We start from the raw sequence: 24,363 nt of genomic DNA, 5'->3' as shown, positions 1-24,363 counted from the left end.
AAAGTTCAGGAAACTTCAAAAAGGTCAAAATCACTGCTGGATGACTGCCATCATGTAGCAGCGTCCAGGCATGTAACTGTGCCTAATTGCAAATCATGTTTAATCCACTAGGTGATCTGGCTGTACAGAAGTCTGGCAGGAGCAGTCAAGAAACATCACCTTGAGGGGCTCAGCACAGGCAGCCTTCAAAAGTTTTATTTCACTTTTGAAACATTTCTACAAGTGAACCAGAAGGCATTTTAAAAATTAGCTCTGTTTTCTACTCTAATGAGGCTTTAAAGCACTGAATATTGCTGAGTAAATCCAATACATAGCCAAAACCAGGAAACTATGATATGCAAATAAAAGCCTAGAGCATCCTAAATATTTCTTCTGTAAATAACCATTAGTTTTCTATCTTCATTATGAAGGTATTTTAGATAACCTCTGACCCTCTGATGACTAGCAGTAGATGAAGTAACAGTCCAGTGAAGTAAGTTTCTGGAGCATACTATTTTTTAGAAAAATAAAAAACTAAAAAACTACCAGTAATCATAATATTCTATTTCCAAAAAGTCAGTATTAGTATTTGATTTATTTCTATCCAAAAGTCAATGCAGTGCTACGGCAAGGAAGTATAAGAGAACTTGAGTTGTTCTGCATGCTACAACCAGGATAAAGCAATAACATATAGTAGCAATAGTCATCTACCCAGCAATAGAGTGTTTTTGTATTCCTATTCATAATCCAGAAATTTTCCAAGGAAGATGAAGTTCCTTTTAGACAGCTAACATCCATACATTGCTGAATGAAGTACACTCCTTTGAATACCTTATTTCCCTGCACATACCCCTTAAAACAGACCCCCATAAGGTTGCTGCTGGGACAGGCTAGGACAGCAGCACAGGAACCACAGGAGGTGCTTGCAACGGAGGCAACCAGGCAGCACATACCTGCTCTCTCATTGTGTGCTCCCCCTCCCTCCTCCTGCATTTAGGGAAGGAGCTTTAATAAATCACTCTGACCTCAGCTGAGGAGGTATTTGTACATGTCTCTACAATTTCACAGGCCAGCCTACTCATGAGGCATATATTTTCTCTATCCCCCTGAAAACCAAGCAAGCCACAGCAAACAAAACAAAACTTGTGCTTTACATTCATACCCTGCCAAAAGTCATATACCCCCATCAATGACCACCACAGGTGACCACCCTTCCTTTTCACCACATAATACATGGCCAGCCTGGCCAGAGAGATCCAGCTGGCAGGCTCCCTCCTCCTGACCACAGGCCTACCCCCCACACCAGAGCCCCCAAACACTCACCCCAAAGCATATTTGTAGTCCTTTCCCTTCTGCTTCTTCTTGACCAAATGCAGATGCCCATAAACACCTTCACACCTCCCAGAGAACTGAAGGGGGCAGACGACCTCCTTTTTATACCCTCCAAACAGGAACCACCCATGTTGCCCTCATCAGGCTAACAAGGCCCCAGGTGGGGCTGGCAGCCCCACAGGTTGGGCTTATTCTAAACTCAAAGTCCCTGGAGGAAGGGAGAGCCCAATCCAGTTCTGGTGAAGGGACTGGAACATCTCTCCTGTGAGGAAGGCTGAGGGAGCTGGGACTGCTCAGCGTGGGGGAAAGGGGACTCAGGGGAATCTCAGCAATGTCCACAAATACCTGAAGGGAGATTGTAAAGTGGACGGAGCCAGGCTCTCTTCTGTGGTACCCAGAGCCAGGACAAGAGGCAATGGGCACAAACTGGAGCACAGGAGGTTTCACCTGAACATGAGCATTTGGACTGTGCACTTAGTCACATGGTCTGAATTATCGGATTGCCAGAAGTTGGACGCGATGATCCTTGTGGGTCCCTTCCAACTCAGGATATTCTATGATTCTATGAGGAAGCACTTCTGTGCTGGGTGGGTGGTGGAGCATTGGCACAGGTTGCCCAGAGAGGCTGTGGGGTCTCCCACCTTGGAGATCTTCAAAAGCTGCCTAGACATGGTGATGAGCAGCCTGCTGTGTGTGTCCCTGCTTAAGCAGGGGCTTGGACCAGATGTCCTCGCCATCCTCAACCCATCTGTGGTTCTGTGACGTGGCCATGGACACTCCCCACCTCCAAAATGTGGAGGCTTCGCCCCTCCTCTGCATGTGAGCTTTGGAGCTGGAGGCAGGCTGTTGCACCAGGCTTCCTTGGGCATGTAGGAGATGGGGTTACTGCTCTCCTGAATGCAAAGGCATACAGCGTGGCTGCAAGGGGTCAGAACCCATGTACTTTGCTCAAATGGGCACCTATAAGGCAGCTGGGGGAAATCTGTGTGTGATGGGGCCCAGCTGGCATGTATAGAGCCTGTCTGCCAGGAACACAGCCATCTCAGGCCAGATTCAGAAACTGTTTGAGACAGGAGCATTCCTTACTTCTGAAGAGCAGCTCCTAGACTCGTGAGCAATCTGCTACTCAGCAAAAGAGTATTAAATTTCATTTACTTCAATGTGGGCCAGAAAAATTTTACCTTCACTGAACACTAACAAAGACATGCTAAGCTGCACAAACCACCCCCTGTCCCTGAAAGGCCACACCTGAGGAGTTGCTCAGCTTGCATACTTGAACACAGCTTGATTGCTCCTGCATGTCACAGGCTTTTTTTTTTTTTTTTTTTCTTCTCTTTTATTTTCCTCTCAGTGCCAGATTTAACATTTCTTCCAACTCTCAACATTTAATAACTGTTTTTGCAAACAGTCAAATATGGAAACCCTGCTTGGGTTATAAAATATCTTACTGTTTTAAGATCTCATGACTGCAGTGTACACTTAGGATGGCTGCATTTATCTCTGTAATGATTTGAAAAATAAGAGAAATGCTAAATATTATTTAAATAGCTTGAGAAATGGACATTACTCTTAATTTTAGTAACAGTTAAGAAATACATACAATGACATAAAGTAATGTTTTAAAGATGTCTCTTGTGTGGTGGTTTTTTTGTTTGTTTTGTTGTTGTTGTTTTTTTTTTTTTCAAACAGTAAAGTAACCAAATGATATCTATTTTACCCATCTGTAAGAAGTGTTCTGAAAAAAAACATAAATCATAGAAAATATCTTAACTTGCTTTCAAGCAATGTCACAGGCTGAATTCACCTAGGATATAAGCAGAGATTAACCTCTTTGCATGGCATCAGGGATGGATTTTGCTATTACTTGTCTTGGTAGCTTCTGAAACCAAGCAAACCAAACAACCATTCTGCCCCCTAAAAATCTATGAAGCAAACTGAGATACATTAACACTGGAGTAATATACACACAACAAACTCTATAATGAAAAGCTCTTCAGAAAATGACAATCTAGCCTTGTCTTAGGTTTCATGGGCTTTATTGTAGGGAATGAAACTTTGCGTCCATCACTACCTGATGCTGACTCTCAGCAGCCAGGCTCCAGCGAGGTAGATCATGCTGACTTTTACTGGCACTGCTGCCTCTGTCCTGCATCCTTCACATGTAATGGATTATCTTGGCAGAGGATGCTGTTTTGCTAGACTCCATATTCAAGCTCTGCCATTGACCTTTCAATTTATCTTGGGAGACTTGATTAACCATTTTTTTTCCCTGTTGATTTTGACTTTAAGACTTTTAGGCAGAGACTGTTTCAGTGCTGTCTTGGTGTGTATCATTCAGTGTCACACCCACCAGTGCTACTGCAGAACAAATTCAGAGCAGATTATAGCAGGCTTGCGAAACTTCACACGGAAAGCAGAGCAGCCTCTGCAAGGCCAACAGATCATGTTTTATTTGGGTGGGCTTAGAGGAACCACGCTGGCAGCATCAGATAATTGGAACCCAGGCTCAGCTTCAGGCAGGCACTGAGGCTGGGGATGCTGACGGGTGAGTGTGCTGCTGTGATTCCTTCCAGTGGTGCTGCGGGAGCTGCTCAGGGCACTGACCTCGCATGCTGAGGAGAGCAGCAGCCAACTAAAGCCTGTCTGCAGGGCTTTGCCTCAGCAGTATATGACAGCTACCAACATCTAAGCTGTTTTCTGACATCTTTTTCACTCAGCTGCACTTTTCTTACTTCTCTTTATGTAGGCTGTTTTCTTTTTTATTTTATTTTTATTTTTCCTACAATGTTGAATATTTTAGCTGGGCTCCTTAAATAAGCTTTCATCATATGGATGCAAAGAAGGGAAACTTAAATGAAACTTAAAAGAAACACAGGACTTTGCAAGTAGCTTTGATGTTCTCTAGCTTTTTATTTATAGAATACAGATTAACTTCCTTTTGTTAACATCTATTGTTGTTTTATAATGGGCGCTGCAAATGCTTTGATAAATGAATTGAAAGAATTTGCTGCAGCTCCTGCTAAGTGCCCTGACTTGCTAAAAAGTGGGATCTGTAAAAATGTGTTTCAGACTGAAAAATGGAACAAGAAAATTTCATCTGATTTTGTATAGTTATGAAATAAAGTGAGTACTTTGAAGTTCAGCTGTGATTTTTTACTGACATGTAACCCATAGAATTCAGCCTCAGTATAAGCCACATATCTGCACCAAACACAATCAGTAAGTCTACCCTTTAGCTATTTACCCTTTATATCACTTACTTGTTTTGCTGAGACCTTTCATATCCCTTTTCTTCTTTGCATTGCTATTATCAGTACCTCTTTATAATACATGGAGCTATTTTGCTTCCAAGGTGGATGTCAGATTCTTTCTTCAATAAAAATGTCCTTGTTTGAAATTTCTACATATGCCTAGAATTATCCCAAAGGTGGCAAATATTTTGAGTCTTCCTAGGATCACTAGAAAATACTAGTTGTGAAATCTTTTATGAACGAGGCCAGGTATGTGCACTCTAGCACTGGTGGCTACTAGGCGGTTACTGCTGTTTCCATTCTTATTTCTTTCTACACACATCATGTTTTTATATTGGTTGCTAATCTAAGTGCCACTGTTCATAACACCAGTGATTTGGCCAGAGGAATATTTTCACAGATAACCTGAAACTTGAGTGTCAAATGTCTAAAGCAGCACAAGCACTGAGGCACCAAATTTACAGTTTAAATGACACTTAACTGCCCTCCATCCATGGAGGTTGTTTCACAAACTTCTGGCTGTCCCCGCTAGCCACATCTGTACCACTAAATGATACAGGCATGATCTCCAGGTCTGCCTGAAGGTACGTAGTAGCTATTTATAGCAAAGCACCAGAAAGCAGTAATAGATAAAAATCCCTTCTCTTGCTGCATGATGTTCAAACCATCATTTGGGTAATGACAGTGTAGTCCTCAAATGACATATCTGTTCCATCCTTTTGATTGCTCATTTTCTGGCCTCCTACATCTGCATTCAGCACAATGGTGCAGCTGCTTTTACCCAGCTGAGATGTCCTCTTGCGAGGTAGGTGATGTGCATTTGAGGTCTCTCAGGCCAAGGAGGAAAGTGAAATGACAGCTTGAGAGCACTGGATGAGTGCCCCAGCTGTGAGGTTGCATATAAAGGTCAGCAACTTGACTGTACTGAAGCAAAAATTAAACATTTGTCCATGCTCAAAAGGACTGCTTTCAGGGATTAAATCCATATTTGGGGTTATAGATTTCAATCTTTTAGCACTCCTAGGTTGTGTTCAAGAAGGTATCTAATTTGTAAAAAAAAAAATAAAAAAATACTCCTCCACAGTGTAAATTAATAAATATCCTTCTCAAAATGATTTTTTTTTTTCTTCAGGTTGATATGATCATGTGACTATAACATTGCTATTTGCTCTTCCTGCTACCTGTAAATGCAATAGCGGCATGACTCACAGCTCCATCATCTGGAGATACCACTTAATGGTGTATACTAAATCTTGGATTACTACAACATAAATCCTACTTCTCTTGTGTTTTTGAAAAAGAATCTCCTTTTCCAGTCTAATTATACTCATTTAATTAATCTCATCTGCAAGGTGACTTCAGATCAGAAAAGCATCATCCCTTTTTTCCTTTGTTTTTAGGGCTTCTACTCAGGGCTCCTTTCTCAGCCACCTCTCCCATTTAATTGGCCAGATCAGTAAAAGGTGATGAAGTAATTAGCACACTCCTTTTATTCACATTTAAAAACATGTCATTTTCACATATTATTGATTTCCAGTTCAGTTTTGCACAAAAAATATTTGGGGAATTGGACATGCTAGTTAGCTGCCATTCCTCTCCTCTTTTCAGCCACTTCCTGCTCTTTCCCGCAAACAGAATGATCTCTTTTTTCATCTCAGCTTTTTAACCCCAAGGACTTCAACTCTATTTTTATCCTTTGTATGAATTTCCAATCTAACGCTTTTAAAGAACCTATCACAGATGTCTAAAACGTTGGAAGTAATTAATTAAGTCCCTCTATTTCCAAAGTACACCAAAACAATTTGTCATTGCATGCAAAATGGTATAATCGAGTAGTATAAATGTTTTCAGGCCAAGTCTGGCTATGAATTATTTAGTTCATCTCTTCTAATTAAAGACCTATTGGAGGATTAATGTCTTGTAACCTGACAAACCACTTTACTAAGTAACAAATTATCCACATAATAACCTCAAACTAAATTTATATAACTCGAGTAGTAATTTGCATAAGTATACAACATCCATTGGAATAGAGAGACTACTACCTTGATATTCAATATGTAGATTTTCAGTCTGCTATCAAGGAAGGAATTCAGACCAAATGTAATTCTAGACTGTAAAATAATTTACAGGATATCTGATTTTTTCAGCATTTGCATAAACATTGGTTTATAAGGATTGTTTCTATGAATACAGCAAGATAACATAGTTATGCTATGAAATGAAAGCACAGATGCCTTCATGCAAATATGACTTATTTTGCTCCACAATGTATGCAACATATACATTTCCTGGTTATAGAATTTGTATTATAATGCTACAGCATATGGTATGCATCTGGAAGTGGTTATGAAAAGACAAAAACCATCAATGGTTCAAAAAGATAGCAAAAGATGAAATACAGAACAGTTGTCCATCTTCATGCAAGGAGGAAAGCTGTATGCAATCCAGAGGGCACCCGTGCTTTCAGAAGCAAAATGTTCAGAACTGTTTCATTACTAAGTATTGATAATTTTAAATATTATCCATAATAAAAACGGACTATGGTAGAACCGGACCCTGATGCTGCAGCCTCCCCCTTTGTCTTCTAGGGCCCTGGCTTCCTCTGTTTCCAGTGTTGGAGGCACAGCTCTAATCTAGTCCAACTGTGCAATTGTGCCTCCAGTTTCTGAGAAAATTGCTAACTTGGGAGAAAGAACTGTGTGAAAGAACAGAAAGTCAAGAAAAGAGAAAATACTAATGGGGTACAACTGTTGAGATGGGGCTGAAGGACTAAAGGGGAAGAAGCACACCAACATGGTAGGGTGTAAAATCCTAAAGGAAGAAGGCTGGGAGGCTGGTCAAGCAAGCTGGGAAGCATCGGGCCATGGGTCTGAGCTGCCAGTGACAGCCTTGATGACGGAGCTGGTGGCAGACGGCAGCTCAGCAGCACTGCAAAGCCAGTGCCAGGGGCTGCAGAGGCTGACCCTTCCCCGTCAGGCTCGGAGGTGCCGCATGCTTACCCCAATAGCTAATGCTAACACTTGTGGACAGATGCTTAGCCTAACAGCTCATCACATCCCACCTATCTCCTGTGTGCTGGTTACATAATAATTGCTTTACAGATTATAAATTCCCTGTATCCTAAGTCTTTCTGTACATGCTAAAGGCACCTGAACAAACTTTCCAAATTGCCAAAAATGCCTGACCTTTTTATATTTCTTTTCCAGGATACATGACCTATTTCTGTTAGGCACAGCAGATCAGGCTAGAGCTGGAAAACTTCTGAGTCCCAGATTTCCAGACTCTAAGCCCAATTACATCTTCTGTTTTCTTTTGGCCCTGCTTTTACCAGGCCACAGTTCTCTCTGAGTTAACAATAACAGAATCTTTCCAATTACACAATTTTTAGTAAAATGAAAAACAAATGTCAACTCTTCTTGCCTTCCTTTAGCAGCTGAAGAAAAAACTACAATCAACACACACCACCAGTCTGCCTGGAGACAAATAAGTGCTCAGAGTACATTGAGAAGAGAATTTATCAGGTCTCAGTCTTTGATCCTACAATTACTACTATAATACATGAAATTATAACAGACAATGATCAGAAGAAAAAATCAATCAATCAAAAAAAAAAAACAAAAAAAAAAAAACCAAAAAATGTGCACTGTTACATCAAATGGTTACAAGAAAGATGAAAAATAGACAGTGAGAACATCTAATTGGGTTTGTAAATATAAAGGGACAAATGAATTTGGAGTTGACTTCTGCAGATGGCATACGAAGAAACACGTTTCACTGAAGAACACATAGCAGGGAAGACTATGTGTGAAATTCCCCCAGTTCATAATGAACATGATTTTAGTACTGATCCAAATCAAAAAATAATCCAAAAGAAAGAAATTTAAAACAGACAAACAATTTTCCCTGACCATGGACTTAACAAGTCTCTGAGTTACCTAAAACTTAAAAAGGGGGAAGGGAGGGAAAAAAGGGAGGAAAAAGCCCCTCAAGTAATAGAACAGATGTGTCTGAAAATTAGTTAATAGTTAAAATCTATAAACATTAGTGAACCTAGTGGAATGATCATTAGGGTTTGGTTTGTAGTACTGTTCAACATCAATGTATAATAAAGGGTTTTCAAAATTTCTGTATGAAAAATGGAAAAGAAGAAAAATTAAACACCTGCAACATATTCTACATATGAAAAAAACATTACAGGCTGTTAAAATTACCAAGGAGGTCAATTTTACAGTCAGAATAACCACAATGCAAATATGCTTCAGTTTCTCTTTGAGTTAACGCTCAATTAAGTGTACAGAAGAACATGGAAAATGCAGCGCCTTCAAACCAATTAGAACAGGCTTTGTATTATTCATTCTATATTTAGGAACGTCTGTGCTTCTGTGCTATAAATCCATTCTGTATTTAGGAACATCTGTGCTTCTATGCTATAAATAAAATATCCCTCCGTCTTCAGAAATCAGGAAGCATCAGCTTTACTTTAGGTCTATATTCTGTGTAAGTTTTATGCATGCATAAGTCCTGCTGTGGAGTTGAAGGGGAAAAAATGAAATTTGGAGGGTTTACTTCTTTCAGCATCCCGGTCTTCAGCTATCTCCCCTATACAACTTATTTTCTACCAAAGCTAAGCATCCTGAGATCCAGTGGCTGCACTGCCTGCAGTTAGGTTTTGGCCAAGCCCAGTGATAAAAAGCATGCCTGCTTCCTCAGTTGGCAGTTAAAACCTACCTATGTTGTACCTTGCTCCACTTATGCTACTCCTCTCCTATCCCAATAATTCCCATGATGCAAGCTCAGTTTTGGCTCTTGGTCTCCCTGACCTCTGGCTCCTGCAGGGAAATCCCCAAGCCCAGAGTTTTGCAGGAGCATGCAAATCATGCTCCAGCTCCCAGAAGCCAGCCCAGCTGGTGGCCTGAACCCAACGAAACTCCAATGGCATGCAACATTCCCTGTCAGAAATACAGGGAGAAATGAGGTTAGCAAATTGTACAAACAAGAACTGAAAAAATATTTTGGATGGACTTCTCTATTATTTTAACTATTTCCAGAAGGAACACGTTGAATAATTTGTTTTCTTTAATATGGAGATTGCATTTGAAATACTTTAATGGTGTGTTTTGGATATATTTTTGGAGGTTTGCTTCTACAATTCTGGAGGGCACAACAACTTCTTAAAAACAACATGGGAAAAAGTCACAAGATGAACTCTTGTGTTTTCTACTGAGAGTTGCAAGGTCAATGCTGATTTAATTGAGGTCTGGGGAGCAGAGCTTTACCCAGAGGTATAAAATAGAAAGATGCTACAAGGAGATTTATTCTCATGAAAATTTCAATTCAATCAATATGAAAGCTACACATTTGGATCAAAAATGGCAGGGAATCCTCAAGGACTCTTCTTACAAAGAGCTCAGATAATCTTAAAACAGCCTTTGATAGCCTGAGAGAGATCATTCTGTGGCTTTGAAAATGTTGAAACATCTGAAAAAAATCGATGTTGCTGGGATCTTTACTTTAAAATTAATGTCAGGCAGTGACATTTCTAACTATTTTGAGTGCTTCCATGCTAATTTCTTTCTTCACCAATAAGGCTGAACCCAGGAATGTTATGAGTTCTCTAACTCCTAATGAGGATACTTGAAGAAACACAAGGCAAAGTTGGAGGACTACCCCAGCACAAGTCAAAATATTACCTTAAGAATTTGTGCTAGAAAAACATCCCAGTATGTGTAGCATGCTTGTTTCTCTGTGTGCCTGTATCTACCTTGTTTTTGTCTTGCAGTATGTATTTTAAGTAAAATCCTGACTCATTTTTATAATTTATAGGCTAAGTAAAAATAAAAAATAAAAAAGTTATAAAACAATATTATTACAGCTGCTGTATTCAATTATTTCCACCTATCCTGCCACCTCGGTTGGATTTGTTTTCATACAAACTTACACTAACACCAAAGTTGTTTCCTCTTAAACCCATTTTAGACCAAATTATAAAAGTTTGCATCACAGCAGACCTTATAGTAGTACTTGAGCTAGTCATCTGAATAGTGGGAATTTTATTTGAATTTGGCATGAAGGTTTTGGAATCAGCTTACAGTAACTGTAAATTTATATATACTGTATGTAATATTTTATTACCTCATTACATGCACTGTATGCATTTAATTTATACTTTCTATTCTATTCATTTAGAGTAAAATACTGTTCATATACTTAATTTTTAAACGTTAAGAAGTGAAGAAAAGACCTTGAAAATAATACAATGATGTTTAAAATTATCTGAGCCTTGTGAACTACAACATTAAACACATTTTAATTTATTTACTAAACCATTTTTACTTTGCTTTATTTACATCACAGTTTATTTAAGAATGCAGCAGCACTGATAATCTCTTTGAAGGGATATGTGCTCAAAATCTATGACTCAAAACCCAAACCATTTAAAATTAAATAACTGTCAGGGGGCATGTGTAATAAAATGAACATTAAAAACAAATCTAAACTGATTCTAAGCTTATTTATGCATTTTCTTCCCATGTGTGGAATAATTTGATATGCAATTTACTTTGGTTTTGTATTTGGATTCAATCTACATTTGAAAAAAAAAATAAAATAAAAAAAAAGCTGCTCAGTGGATTTCTGGGGTAACTAGAAAATCAAACCAAAATAAACCACTCCTTGGTCTTAACAGAACTGTCTACCCTTTTACATATATATATATATATGTACACGTATACACACACACAGACACATATTTACATATATATATATTTACACATATATGTATGTATATATATATGTATGTATGTATACATACATACATACATACATACATACATGTATATATATATGCCCTCCAGTTGGTCATCCACTTTGCTTTCTTCCCTCATGATGATAGTCATCTCTGGGTTCCCTCAAAATGGGGCTGTTGCATCTTCCCTATTGGGAAGCAAAGCTGTCATAGAAAAAAGCTGTATCACCACTGGCCAGTCCACCATTACCAATGACAATATATGAAGTTTTTTAAACAGAATGTATTGTACCTTAAAAGGTATCTCAGAAGTTATGAATAACTTAGATGGCATCAGAAAACTTTCAGATACTGAAATATAGGTAAGTAGAAAACAAAGAAAAACAAAACCAATAACAACAAAACTAATAACCCTTTGAAATTAAACTTTGGTCAAGGTTTAAACATTACTGACCATTAGAGATCCAAAGTACTACTGAATGATAGTAGGACAAGACAGATGGTGTGCAATTTCAATTTGACTGCTTTTAAAAAAAATCTGTTAACACTGACACTGACAGGATACATAAAAGCTTAAGTCTTGATTATGAGAGAGAATGTGGCTACAACCTGAAGTGCCATTTAAAAGGGGAAAAAAGTGTGTTTACTTGTAATGGCATGGAAAGCAGTTCCCAAAAAAATATCACCACATTTAAAATATGACTAGCAGTAAGTGACCTACCTTTTATTTTGACTATCAGCTGAACATTTTCACAGCCCCAGAGGCTATGCATGAACTTTCATGCAACCGGAGCTGAGTGCCACTCATACACTTCCTAAAAGGCAGTTGTATAAAAAAGATAAATAGCGACCACAGAAAAAAACACCACAGAAAACCTTTCCCTCCACCAGCAGAAAAACGAATGTTCTACTGCACTGTAATCTTTATGTGAGATCAATTTCTGCTACCAATCAGTCAGATCTGGGCATTCCTCATCCTTTTGCATGTCCTTTCCGATTTATCAATTTAGTAACCTGAAAGATTTATGAATCAAGTGGTTTATTCGGTCAATCTCAAATAGTTTCTTGTAGAGACTGAGACCAGTAAGTATTACATGAAGAAACTGCATCCATTCTGGAGAAGCAATGGAAATAAATGAGGTTCAGAAAAATTAATCTCCTATGTATGTTTTTCTGTACACATGAAGTCAAGCACAGTCTGTGTCTGCTGTAAAGCCAGACCACTTGGAACAACTTGATGTCTCAGCCTCTCATTTTGGGGAACATTCACCTGAACATTAAAATGGGGTGGTGGGGTGGTAGGAAGAATAATAATAAGGGAAGTCTGAGGCAGACACCTATTTTAATGACTTCTGAGAGTCTACCAGAAGTCACAGAATCATATATACAATTTCAACAGCTATATTAAGTGTAAAATATTCATTGTCCAGTACAGACCTGGTTAAGATTTAAAGTTTTGTAACTGAAATCTAATACTACAGCTAAAACTGCTCAAGATCTCATATTTATTTATTTACTTATTTATTTATTTATTTTGAGATGGATAGCAAAAGCTTAGAGTCTCCTACCTACTTATATTATTTTTAGTTTCTTGTATTGGACAAAGACCCTCGGGACAACTCTGATATTTCATTAACTCTATTGTCTCTGCCAGCCAGCACCTCCTTATACACTCTCAGAATTGTGTCCTTCATGTTTGTGGTGCAGGACGAAGGAAGGTAAATGCCACTAACCATTCAAGTTAGTGTGAATGGTTAGTGTGAATACAATTCAAGTGTGCCTCAACTTCTGGTCCTGCACCAGTAGAATAAACTAAAGCACTTTTATTTATAGTAGCCTGGGCACAAAAGAACCGAGACTTGGTGGTTTGTGCTCTCCATCCATCTTTTTTTTTGTGCCCAAGCTCTGCTAAATGAAGTGGAGAAATGTCCCTTCCTGGCCTGTCACATATCTTTTCAGTCTGCAAAGATTCAAGCAAGATTTTTTATTTTTTTTTTTTTTTCATTTATCAGTATGTGAAATTACACAGGAGCTACTGTAGGAGAACATTAAACACAGAAAAAAATTGGAAGTGAAACGTAGAAATAGAGAGCAGGTCATCCTCTTGATCCTTAATCTCTAATCGAACCTTACTCCTACCCCTAAAAATAATGTTAAGTCATGTAGAATATTATAGAAATGTCACAAAATAAAAAATAAAATCCCTTTAAGAATTTAAATGGCAAGAGCCTTGAGCAGTTGACAATGGGTTTCTCCCAGAGAAACAACTCATCTAGACAGAGGAGTCAGGATTACTGGAGCTAGCTGTCATGCAGCTCTGTGAACTCTCTACATTTCTGTTAGCTGAGGGTATTGGCCCGTGCTGACCTTCTGTACTATGCCTGAGGCAATCACATCAAACTCCCTTTCTGATGAGCCAATGTGAATGGCACTCTGCTAATGACTCTCTCTGCCATATTTCAAGATTCATGACAGTTCCATCCAAAGGAATTATGGACTCCATATCTTTGCCTGCAATTAATGAAATCCTTTCAGTTCAAAGACCCCTAACTTTAATGCTAATTCAAAGGATATCAAAGTAATTGATAGTCTGCATGAATAAATCTGTGTGCTTTAAAATACTTAACCTTCAAAAAAACCCATCAATTTATAATCATTGTGTCTTAACATGGTGAAATCACTAATCAGAAGAAATTCCTGAGTATTACGCATACGGATGGTTAAACTACACTAAGAAAAAGAGTTCATTTCTTTATCAGCTGATTTCATCAAGGAAACTCAAGCAAGTAACTACATACTGCCTCTTCTATGCAGGAGCTCTCACTTGACCACTGCTCAGAAAATTTTTGGTCAATGCAAGTTCCATAGCTTGCATTTCCAGTGCTACTCCTGATTAAAAAAAAAATAAATCCAAACTAATTAACATGTAACAGCCAAAATTAAAAACATGTGCTGGGACTCAAATGAACTCCTAATTTGTAAAATGTTCTCAAGGATGCTGTATTATTGATTAAAAATTAACATTTTCTCTTTCTCTAGAGCAATTAGTGAATATGTAAGTTAATGAATATTTATAAGGCTAAGGTAAAAACTTGATCATACTCTGAGACACCAACTGTTTGTGCTTAATAGCAGCCAGCTACCTGCCAGCAAGGAGATCTTTATATTATATTTTCAGGGGAGAAGTTTATTCATTGCAGTCTAGTTCACAGGTAGAGACGAGAATGTAAGTAAAAGGCACTTTCCCTCACAAAAGCCAAAAGGCATCAGCAGTACCACCAAATAAAGCACTACAAGTCAAGTCAAGCTAAATGTGAGTGCATATTCCCAAGTGTTTGTCATCAGAAGAGAAAGGTCAAACTGTCAAGTTAGCTAACACCTCCAATAAAATCAACAGCAACACTAGTTACAGCTTGCACTGCTTCTGTGCAGAAAAACAGTATGTGCATACTGCATTAGTTTCATTTCCTGGGATTCCTTTGGCGGAGGACAAGGCTAGGTATTTTTACTCTGCTGGCAAAGGTAAGATTTGTCCTGTTCTTCAATCCTAATAACAACAGCTTATTTTTATGAGCTGTTCAGCTAGCTATGTACTTCACTCCACACTCACCACAGCTGTAGCTATTAGTACTTTTTCTTAATATCAGCCTTCTCTACAAGACTTAATCCTTCCACAGGAAGGATTTATAATTTAAAATTTATAAATGCTGTCTTTGTAAACTTCTAACAGTTTACGTACTATTTTCTTAAGCACAAAACCAGCAGAACCAAGGAACATATAATCTTGCTACCGATACCTTTTCTTCTTCAGTGTTCCTGATGTAGTTCCTTCACTGTGGTTTCCAATAGACTGTAGGCTGCTTCCTGCTGCAGTAAAGTCAAGGTGGCAGGTTTTGGATTTCACACAGGAAAAGCAGAAATTTGGTGTGTCTCACCTCTATTCCCAAACTGTACTTTTCTTTATGATTTCATTATGTGCTCCCGAGTTTGTTAATTCTCTTGTTTTGTCCAACATATATTATTGCCATTTAATTAGTAGAACTATTTACACTTCAGCTGTTCATAGCCAGTAAACTTACAAAAAGTCTATCATTCCCTTAAATCTCAGTGTCCAATAGGCCTTTAAAACATTTAGTATACACTTTTGACATACACAGAGCTCTTTCATGTTTTCTTATTTGGTCTTGCATTTTCTTTGTTATCAGCTGCCTTACTCCTTATGACAATTTTTAATTTCTTATATATATACACACATATTATTATTTCTAATAAGATAAATTACCCCAAATCTATCTACTCATTCTTATAGGTATTTTGGATTCCTATTTCAGATGTTTTATTCTTAAATGAAACAACTACACAAAGGACTTAATATAAACAAAAGAGGAATATCTGCCAGTCTTATACTGTGCTTCCTCATCATAGCTTTACACTTGAACTTTTAATTTAATAGATTCAGCGTGTGTCACAGTATTATTGTTACTTAACTGAGTTATGTGACAACCAGATATAATGGAATATTAAACATCAATACTAGACACCCAGACCTTTTTTAGCATGTTAACTCAGAACAATGGAGGAAACGTAAGGGTAAAACATCTTTCATCCAGAGTATTTCTGCTATAAAACGTTGTTGTCTACATCTTTGGAGGCTTTTGCAGTAAAAGACCTTTCATACACCCCTGCCTGGCTTCAACTGTGCAAACTACACTGCTAAATTGAACACTTAATCTTACAGAAGTATGGATCAGCAAAAATCTTTTGCCAATATTAAATCATGGCAGAAAAATAAAGTTTAACAACTTCCATTAAGCATTTTAAGCTCTAGTACTGATAGCACTAACACATGGCCTTTGTCTTCATGTCTAAATCAATCAGAGGTTGTGTTCGTAGTATTCTTTCCAGTTAGAAAAAAAAGTTTTTATGCTTTCTATTATTCAAAAATCTTGGAAATTTTGGTGATGTTAACACAAAAATGAGGAGCCAGGAAAGGAAGCTGTTTATCACAAGCAAAACAAGAACACACTCTGGCAACAGGTGAACACTTAAATAGTCAAGTGTTTCAAGACATGATTTACTGCTGTGATAATTAACATCATTACAACTAAATCAGGTATAAAGCTGAGGACACTCTGTAAACATCTTAAAATGGACTGAAACACAAAGAATGTGATTGTGCCAACTACTGTTCGATATTGCCCCACAATTACCAGGACACGCAGCCACAATTTTTGTGGGTTTGTTTTTCAAAGCTTTGCATGCATGTAAGCTACTGAAAATCCACAACTCTAGTTTTCTGTGAATTCACAGCTTCCTGTGAATTTTAATGAAATTAGGAATATGTTACACCTTGAAAAAGCATTATGTAGTTGGCAAGTTAAAGCACCTGTTTTGAGAAGCGTTCAAAAGCACCTGTTCTTAAAAGTGCTCAAAACAAACTATCAAGGGCAGAGCTGCAATTAACTGGTAAATTTGCAGGCCTCCTGTTTTCAGAGTCAGGTATGAACTAGTAACTTGGGTAATTGAGAAATTCAATGCTGCATTTCAATTTGTGTGTGTTGTCATCTACCAGGTAATGAAGAGCTTCCTAGCAATGCAACTTAGACTGTTGCTTCTTTAGAAAAATAAAAATAAAAAATACAAATGCCAAACAGAACAGCGTCTGTGTGAGTTTTCAGGAAAGCTGACTTGTTATATTTCAACTATATTCTAGGTCAGCATTGCCCAGGCTGATTCAACCCATGGGTTTTGTTGTCTGACTCTGACTGGAATCCCTATTTTCTTTACTGATTCATGCCTAGAAATCTTCTGAATGAATTGCTCTCTGGCCAGTGTCAAAGGTGCCATATAATATAAACACTTGCTTAGCATTATCACTATTATACTTAATTTATTGAGATAAATAAGGTTTCCCTTGGCACAGTTTGTATTTTACACCATAAAGTGCAGACTATTTTGACAACAGTCAGCATTATGGGTTACCAAGTAATTACTGACTTAAATCAATAGATGCTGGAAACATTGATTATGCATTGGCTGTTAATTTTCTGGCAGCTTATCTCTTGGATACGTCCATCGCATTTTTCACTTCCAAAGTCTTCTAAAAGAACTTAGAAATAAATACAGAATTTCAGGCTCTGGAAAAAGATTAAATAATCAGGTAATGATTCTTCAGAGAAAACCTTTGTGTGTCACTGCATCATCAGACTTTGAATGACCCATGAACTAATTTATTGCCTCCTCCCCAATTAGTGTAAGATGTTAATATGGGTTAAAGAGAACTTCCTGACTGAAGGAGAGAAATATAACAACTGTTATAGGGTTTCCTGCTTGCACTTTTCACAGATATCTTGAATGGAAGTTAAATGTCATCTGCACCTTTAATGTGTTCTGCTTTTATTGAATTGGGCAGGGGAAATATTTCTTCATGAGAGGACAGGTTCTTAGCCTGAGTTTTTAGCACTGGGCAGTAATGATTTCATAAAGCTTAAATGGGGTTAAAAGGGAAATAGGATGATTCAACTGTAAAAGCTTAAGAGCACAGGAGTTAATCACATGTGTGTGAATTAGTGTATGGGCAGATATGTTTGTGAAGGAAAGTTCTGCTAAATGAGGAAGGTAGAAGCTAGAATGGACATACATAGGAGCCAGAGCAACACTCGGGGACATAGGCACCTGGCAAGAGCAAAGAACATCAAAGCGAAAGTCATGTTGGCAAGAGAAAAACTTAGTGTAAGCTAACTACAAATAGATTTAGTATGTGAATTAAAATGAAATTACTACTCTGTATAAGTAAGGGAGGCAACTGTGCTAATTAGTCTTAAAATGGGAATTGTTAAATTTATTACTGATAATCCATAACGCTGTAGCCACTGGAAAGATAAATATTTTTTCCCTGCTAAATCACTTCTCCTGAGCTTTCTTTCCCCAGGCACACCGGTCTCCTGGATTTTCACCCTGAAAATATGTAGTTACGTTGTGTCTGCAAGGATCAAGCCCCATCTTTTTCTAATGAGATTTCTCTGAATTTCTTAGCCTTGTCTAAGAAACACCAGTGCAGCCGAGGTCTGGCACACCCATTTTTGCAGAGCAGCCATCTATACCTTTTCAGAGCACTGCCTCTGCAAGGCTGCAGCAGGACTACCTCAACAGGACCTACTTTTGATTATTCCTAGCAGAGGATCAAACAGCTGAAAAAGAGGGTACTGGTTCACATTTCAGTTATTGGTATTGTAGGAGCAGACTCAAGAGCTTTCCAGAGCCACTTCTCACTTAAGGAGAGCCTGATGCAGCCCTAAGCTGGGGCAATTTCTTAGTACAACATGTTTATTTACTAAAGGCTCAAACTCCTCTTTGCTCAAGCACAGAGGTCTCATACTTAGGATATGCTGGTGCAGATATATATACCTTGTGCTTCCTCCCTTCCAGGAGGCAACAAAATAGGTTTTATCTGACAAAGACTGGCCACTGTTCATTGTTGATGATCACTACCCTGTTAAAGTGATGAAGAGTCAAACCTTTGCAATCCCACCCAACTTAGAAGTCACTCAAATCTGCATGTAGCACGTGACAAATAAAATTTCCCTTTTAAATCACGCAATGACCAGACACAGGGAGCAGAGCAGTGAGATGGAAAAGAGGACCTAAAGGACTCATCCAAATCTGAATCACGAACATGACATATAAGGCATACCTCAGTGTAAAACATATTGTCAGATTACATATTAAATTAAAAGCTATTTACTCTTTTACTAGATTTATTTCATTCATTTTAAAGAACTGTGTACTCATCTTTCGTACAAAGTGTGTGTATCTTCTATGGCCGTACAATACGTGTTTTGAAGGTAAAAAATTTAAACTGCAGATTATCTCTTTTGATTGTATTGGTTCATTCTTAAATCTGGGAAAAATATGTTGGATAATATTTTATGTCAGCACTTTCAAGTGATTACTTTCAATACCCTTTTCTCTGTGCGTTAAAATAAATGAAATTTTAACCATAGACTAAAACTGATTGATACCATCCGGTTGATTTTAAAATGCAAGTAAATCAAGTTAATTCCTGAAAGAAGCCTGATTTCACTGCCTTTCCTTCATATTACAGTTTTGCTCTATTTCACAGTGAATATACTAAGCCCTGGTTTTTTACCTATGGAAGTAACATGAATCACAGAATTATGGAACTGTAGGGGTTGGAAGGGACCTCGAAAGATCATTGGGTCCAACCCCCCTGCCAAAGCAGGTTCCTCTGTGCAGGCTGCCCAGGTAGGCGTCCAGACAGGCCTTGAATATCTCCAGAGAAGGAGACTCCACAACCTCCCTAGGCAGCCTGTTCCAATGCTCCGTCACCCTCACCGTGAAGAAGTTCCTTCACATGTCAGTGCGGAACTTCCTGTGTTCTAACTTGCAGCCATTGCCCCTTGTCCTATCCCCACAAACCACTGAGAAGAGGTTGGCTACATCCTTCTGTCCCCCAACCCTCAGATATTTATATACGCTGAGGAGATCCCTCTCAGTCTTCTCTTCTCCAGGCTGAACAGACCCAGGTCTCTCAGCCTTTCCTCATAGGGAAGATGCTCCAGGCCCCATATCATCTTTGTGGCCCTCCGCTGGACTCTTTCCAGGAGATCCCTGTTTTTCTTGTACCGGGGAGCCCAGAACTGGACACAGTACTCCAGGTGAGGCCTGACCAGGGCAGAGTAGAGGGGGAGGATCACCTTCCTTGACCTGCCGGCCACGCTCCTTTTAATGCATGCCAGGATCCCATTAGCCCTCTTGGCCACAAGGGCACAGTGCTGGCTCATGGTCAACCTGTCATCCACCAGGACCCCCAAGTCCAAGTAGATGATGCCTGTACTTCCTAAAATTTACCTCTAGCCAAATACCATTGCAGCTGCTTTTGGCAATGTCATCTACTCCAGTGGCAGTCAAGGGTACATCCAGAGAGGGGCTGCAGCAACCCCATAAACCCTGACCTGATCTTCCAAAGGCAACAGGACCTGGATGGAAGGAGGTTGATTTGAGGCTTGAATTGTTTTGTACGCTTGCTTGTGCACCAATCCTCCAAATACCAGCTTTCCCATTTGATGCTGGAACCAGACTGGGATTGATAAGCAAGTAGCTGGCTATTTCTAACAGACTATTGTAGGAGGTAACCTGTTTTTACACATGCCAGGCACATTAACAGTCTTTTATGGCCTGTCAGGCAGGCAAATGCTAAACAAGGCTTCAGGCACAATCTTAGCAACTATTTTTGTTACCAAAGATGAAGCAATACTCTAAACACAGGTAAAAGATGCTCCATGTGCACATACAGTCATGTTTTACTTCAGGGCAGAACATCTATAAACAAGGCAGCATCTGCATAATCAGCAGCTGTCCACAAATAAGTCCTTGCTCCTGAAACAGATGGGACTGCTAATGATAGTGAGCATGACCCATGCTGAGGAATTTCTTCTCCAAAAGTACCTGGTTATTCTAAAAATGAGTCTTTCAGGCTTTTCAGATCACAATGTGCAACACTAAAGTTACTTTGCAGTTCTTCCTTTGCAGTTAAATTTATTTTTTTCTGCATACAGGCTACCCAGTACAAAATATTTTCCCTTTTCCATAAAATGTGTATTTACTTATGTATTTATATACAGATTTTATTCAAAAGGTCCCTTATTAAATCACACCTCTGGGGAAAACAAAAAAACAAAACAAAAAAAAGAATGTATGCTGTTTTGGCACCAGAAGAAGCCATTGTATTTTTTGTTTCCCTCTTTACAATTTTGGTTGTAAAATAAGAATGTCTATCAAACTAAGTTAATTATAAAGTGCCTACATAACCGCAGGAGTGTTACAACCAGTTCCACAGAACTGCTAAATCCACATGCTGCTCATTCCTGAAATACTTCAACCAAACCTCTTCTCAGGAAGAATGGGTCCTAGGCAGCAGATTTAATCCAGCCCAAGAATGTTTTGAATTCTTCTTTTGGGATCATAAATAACGCTAATATTGTGAATTGAAAAATTGTTGACAGACAATTTTTCTCAGAGACGCATTGTGAACTGACTCAGCTGTTGCAACCACAAAACAATAAAACACTCTGATGTAACCTACCCTACTTACAGCATCATGTTTCATACCTCCCCATAGAAAATCTCACTTAAATGTTTGTGGGTTTTCTTCCTTCACAACATGGGAGAAACATCCTTTTCCCCTAGTCCTAACTTCAGATCAGTTTATAATCTGCAACAGAAACCACAAACCTCACTTTAATGAGGAAATTAGTCCAATTCCTATCTAGACATAGCACACTGGCTATATTCTCATCTTGTTAACCAATCTATTCATCTATATCCATCATTCTCAATGGATGAAACAAATACTGACACTAATAACTTTGCTTCCAGTGGCTGAATGCTGCTGAATGGAAGGAGACTAAATGCAGCTGAATTTCTCTACAGAATGTTTTTTTTCTTTTTTTTTTCGTCCTCCCCTGAAAATATTTTACAGTGTTTTAAACATAAAGATTCGGCTGCTGCTGCACTGATGTTATTTAACATTAGGTATTATTATCATCGTTCTCAGAAATTTTCTGGTACCCATTGCTGTAAAAGTTGACATTGTACAGGCTTCTTGAAATTTCCAAAAGAGGCTGTAAGCTTAAGCTAGTGTGTTCTGAAACTTCAACTAAAAGCCTTGCCTACAAGGCTTCTTGCACACTTTGTAAAAAAGACTAACTGCCACATTAATATATTATGAAGAACTGAAGGATTGATTGAGTTCCCACCCTGTCATACCTTCAGTCATATCATGAACAGTTCTTTATTTGTTTTCACAGTGGCAGTATCAAATCTAACTACTTCCAGTTCCAAAACACTCATTATATCCCATACACAACATGTCTATTATATATGTAATGGTGCATCCTACAAACACTTGCATGCCTCCTAAAAATACAGGAAACCACCCTATCCTTGGTTGTCTTCCACATATCACGTGACTGTTACAACCTTACAAGGCTCAAGTGCTGCCAACATTATTAAATTACTGTTTTTCAGTTACTGATTGACCACTAACAAAGTCTATCTGCATTCCTAAACCAGGAAAGTGAGACCTTATTAAATAAGGAACATAACACTGGGAAAAAAAAAAAACAACAAACAGTAATTAATAATAATAATAAATATATATATATATGTGCTTGCTAATAAAAAATCGGCATTAGACTGTCTTACACAGAAGCATTTGGGCATTATCTGCCTCCCTCTGCAAATTACAAGATTTTCTCTTTGCCAAAAGCAGAGCACACAGCTTAATACTATAATATAAGACCTGTTATGAGGTAACACACACACACAAATTGTAACCAGGTCATAAATGTTAAAATGCAAAAAGAAGGAAATGCCCGTTATTCATCTTCCAGGCAGTATTCAGACATTCATGAAATTGAAAGTTAATGTACCAGGGACTTTCATTATCTGACCCATTCTATCCTATCCATTAGAATCCCATACTACAGGAGACAGAGGACCAATATGTCACTAATACAAGACGGAAAAGGTCACAAAAACTAAGCATCAATAAGACATTACTTCTCTATTAAATTTCACAACACTCAGCAGAAAACACACTTGCTGAAACCAGAATATTTTATTATGTAATGCAGCCAAACTGAGAGAAATATATGTTTACCACAGCAAGGGCATAATGATTAGTTGTCGAGTGAAAATAATGACTTTTTTCTCCATTTCCTTGTTAAAGACATGTTGTTTGTTTGAAAACAAACAAACAAGCATACAAACAAAAACACTACTTTTTTTTTTTTTTTTTTTCTTTTTAAGGATATTTATTACCACAGAAATATGTTGTTCCTTTGACTATAGCAAACGTTCCCTTTCACAGAACTGAAAATATAATATTATACGATATTTACTGTTATGTTGTGAAGTCAAAACAAATTTGCTTTCCATTTCCTCTAGTGGAATATTTCATTTATTTAGAATAGCTTTCAGTAAGAACAATATCACTACTTCTGCAGTATCATTTTAATGTAGGAAGATGATGTACTGACTCCCCTGAGCTTTCACTGTCCCATTTCTCCCCCAGCGCTGTTGCTCAAGCCACTACATACACATTGCTTAAACTGCACAGCTGAGAAAAATGCACAGCAGAAACTGTGATGTGTGATTAAATTATTATGAATCGACTTATAAAAATAAATATATAAAAATGCTGTTCCAGAAAAATATGTGAACATTCAGAATATTTAAATGCTAGAACTAGCTTTTTGTGAGGCAAATCTTACTGTCAAAGATCTTGGGACTCACTCAGACAACATCTTTCTTCATGCTGCCCTATCCAGTACTGGCCAAAGAGGAGCACAGCCAACAGTAGACCTCTCATCCACACAGAGGATGACGACCTCATCCACAGTGAGGTGGTTATGTGCTGGTAGATGTTGAGCCAAAGGATTTCCTTCATGACTACATGAATTTTGGGGAATGCCACAGGAACAAGTGGTTACAGCTTGCCAAGTTCTCGCTTGATGCATTGGCTTGGAGGTGCTATGATTTTACTGTAGCATCAATAAACACCCGGAGACTGGGATAAAACTTACCATTTAAATGTAAATTAATATATCCAATCCTTTCTGCAAAACAACCTCTATTAAAATGATTTGCAAAAGTATGAAAGCAGCATGTAGACTGACTAGAGTACTTAGGGTGATACAAGGAAGATACAAAAATGAAAATATGATGAGATTAAGGAGAGAATATAATAGAAAGGAAATTAATTTCCTAATAGCAGACTGGACAAGATGACACAAAATGTACTACAGCATGTGTGACTTAAAGGGCAACCCTATCTGGCCAGCTGAAAGATACAAGAGATCACTACAAGCCTTCCTCTCTGACTCCCTACCCTTTTCTGTTACGATGGTTTGAATGTTAGATTCAAATGGTGCAAACTGGAAAGTGGGTGAAGAAAAGTCTGACATGATTTCAAGCCAGCTGGAGCCTTGGGAAACAACTGCCACCCTCTATCTTCTGAGCATCTCTGAA

At 38.2% G+C, this 24,363-nt stretch overlaps 1 protein-coding gene across 6 annotated transcripts in view; it reads right to left on the bottom strand.

Moving 5' to 3' along the window:
• LOC311433415 (SAM and SH3 domain-containing protein 1-like) overlaps positions 1 to 24,363 on the bottom strand; it is a 547,080-nt gene that overhangs the window by 325,869 nt on the left and 196,848 nt on the right. For 2 of the 6 annotated variants that reach the window (XM_084512506.1, XM_084512512.1), the window contains exon 1: positions 1,303 to 1,370. The exons of the other annotated variants lie outside the window; for them this stretch is intronic. In XM_084512506.1, coding sequence (XP_084368632.1) covers positions 1,303 to 1,363 — 61 coding nt within the window. In that variant the 5' untranslated portion in view covers positions 1,364 to 1,370. Of the gene's footprint in view, positions 1 to 1,302; positions 1,371 to 24,363 lie in introns of those variants that run through there. 6 annotated transcript variants of the gene reach the window in all.

Source organism: Aythya ferina, assembly GCF_964211825.1.
Source record: "Aythya ferina genome assembly, chromosome: 3".
Taxonomy (NCBI): domain Eukaryota; kingdom Metazoa; phylum Chordata; class Aves; order Anseriformes; family Anatidae; genus Aythya; species Aythya ferina.
This window is presented reverse-complemented; position numbering and strand designations above follow the sequence as displayed.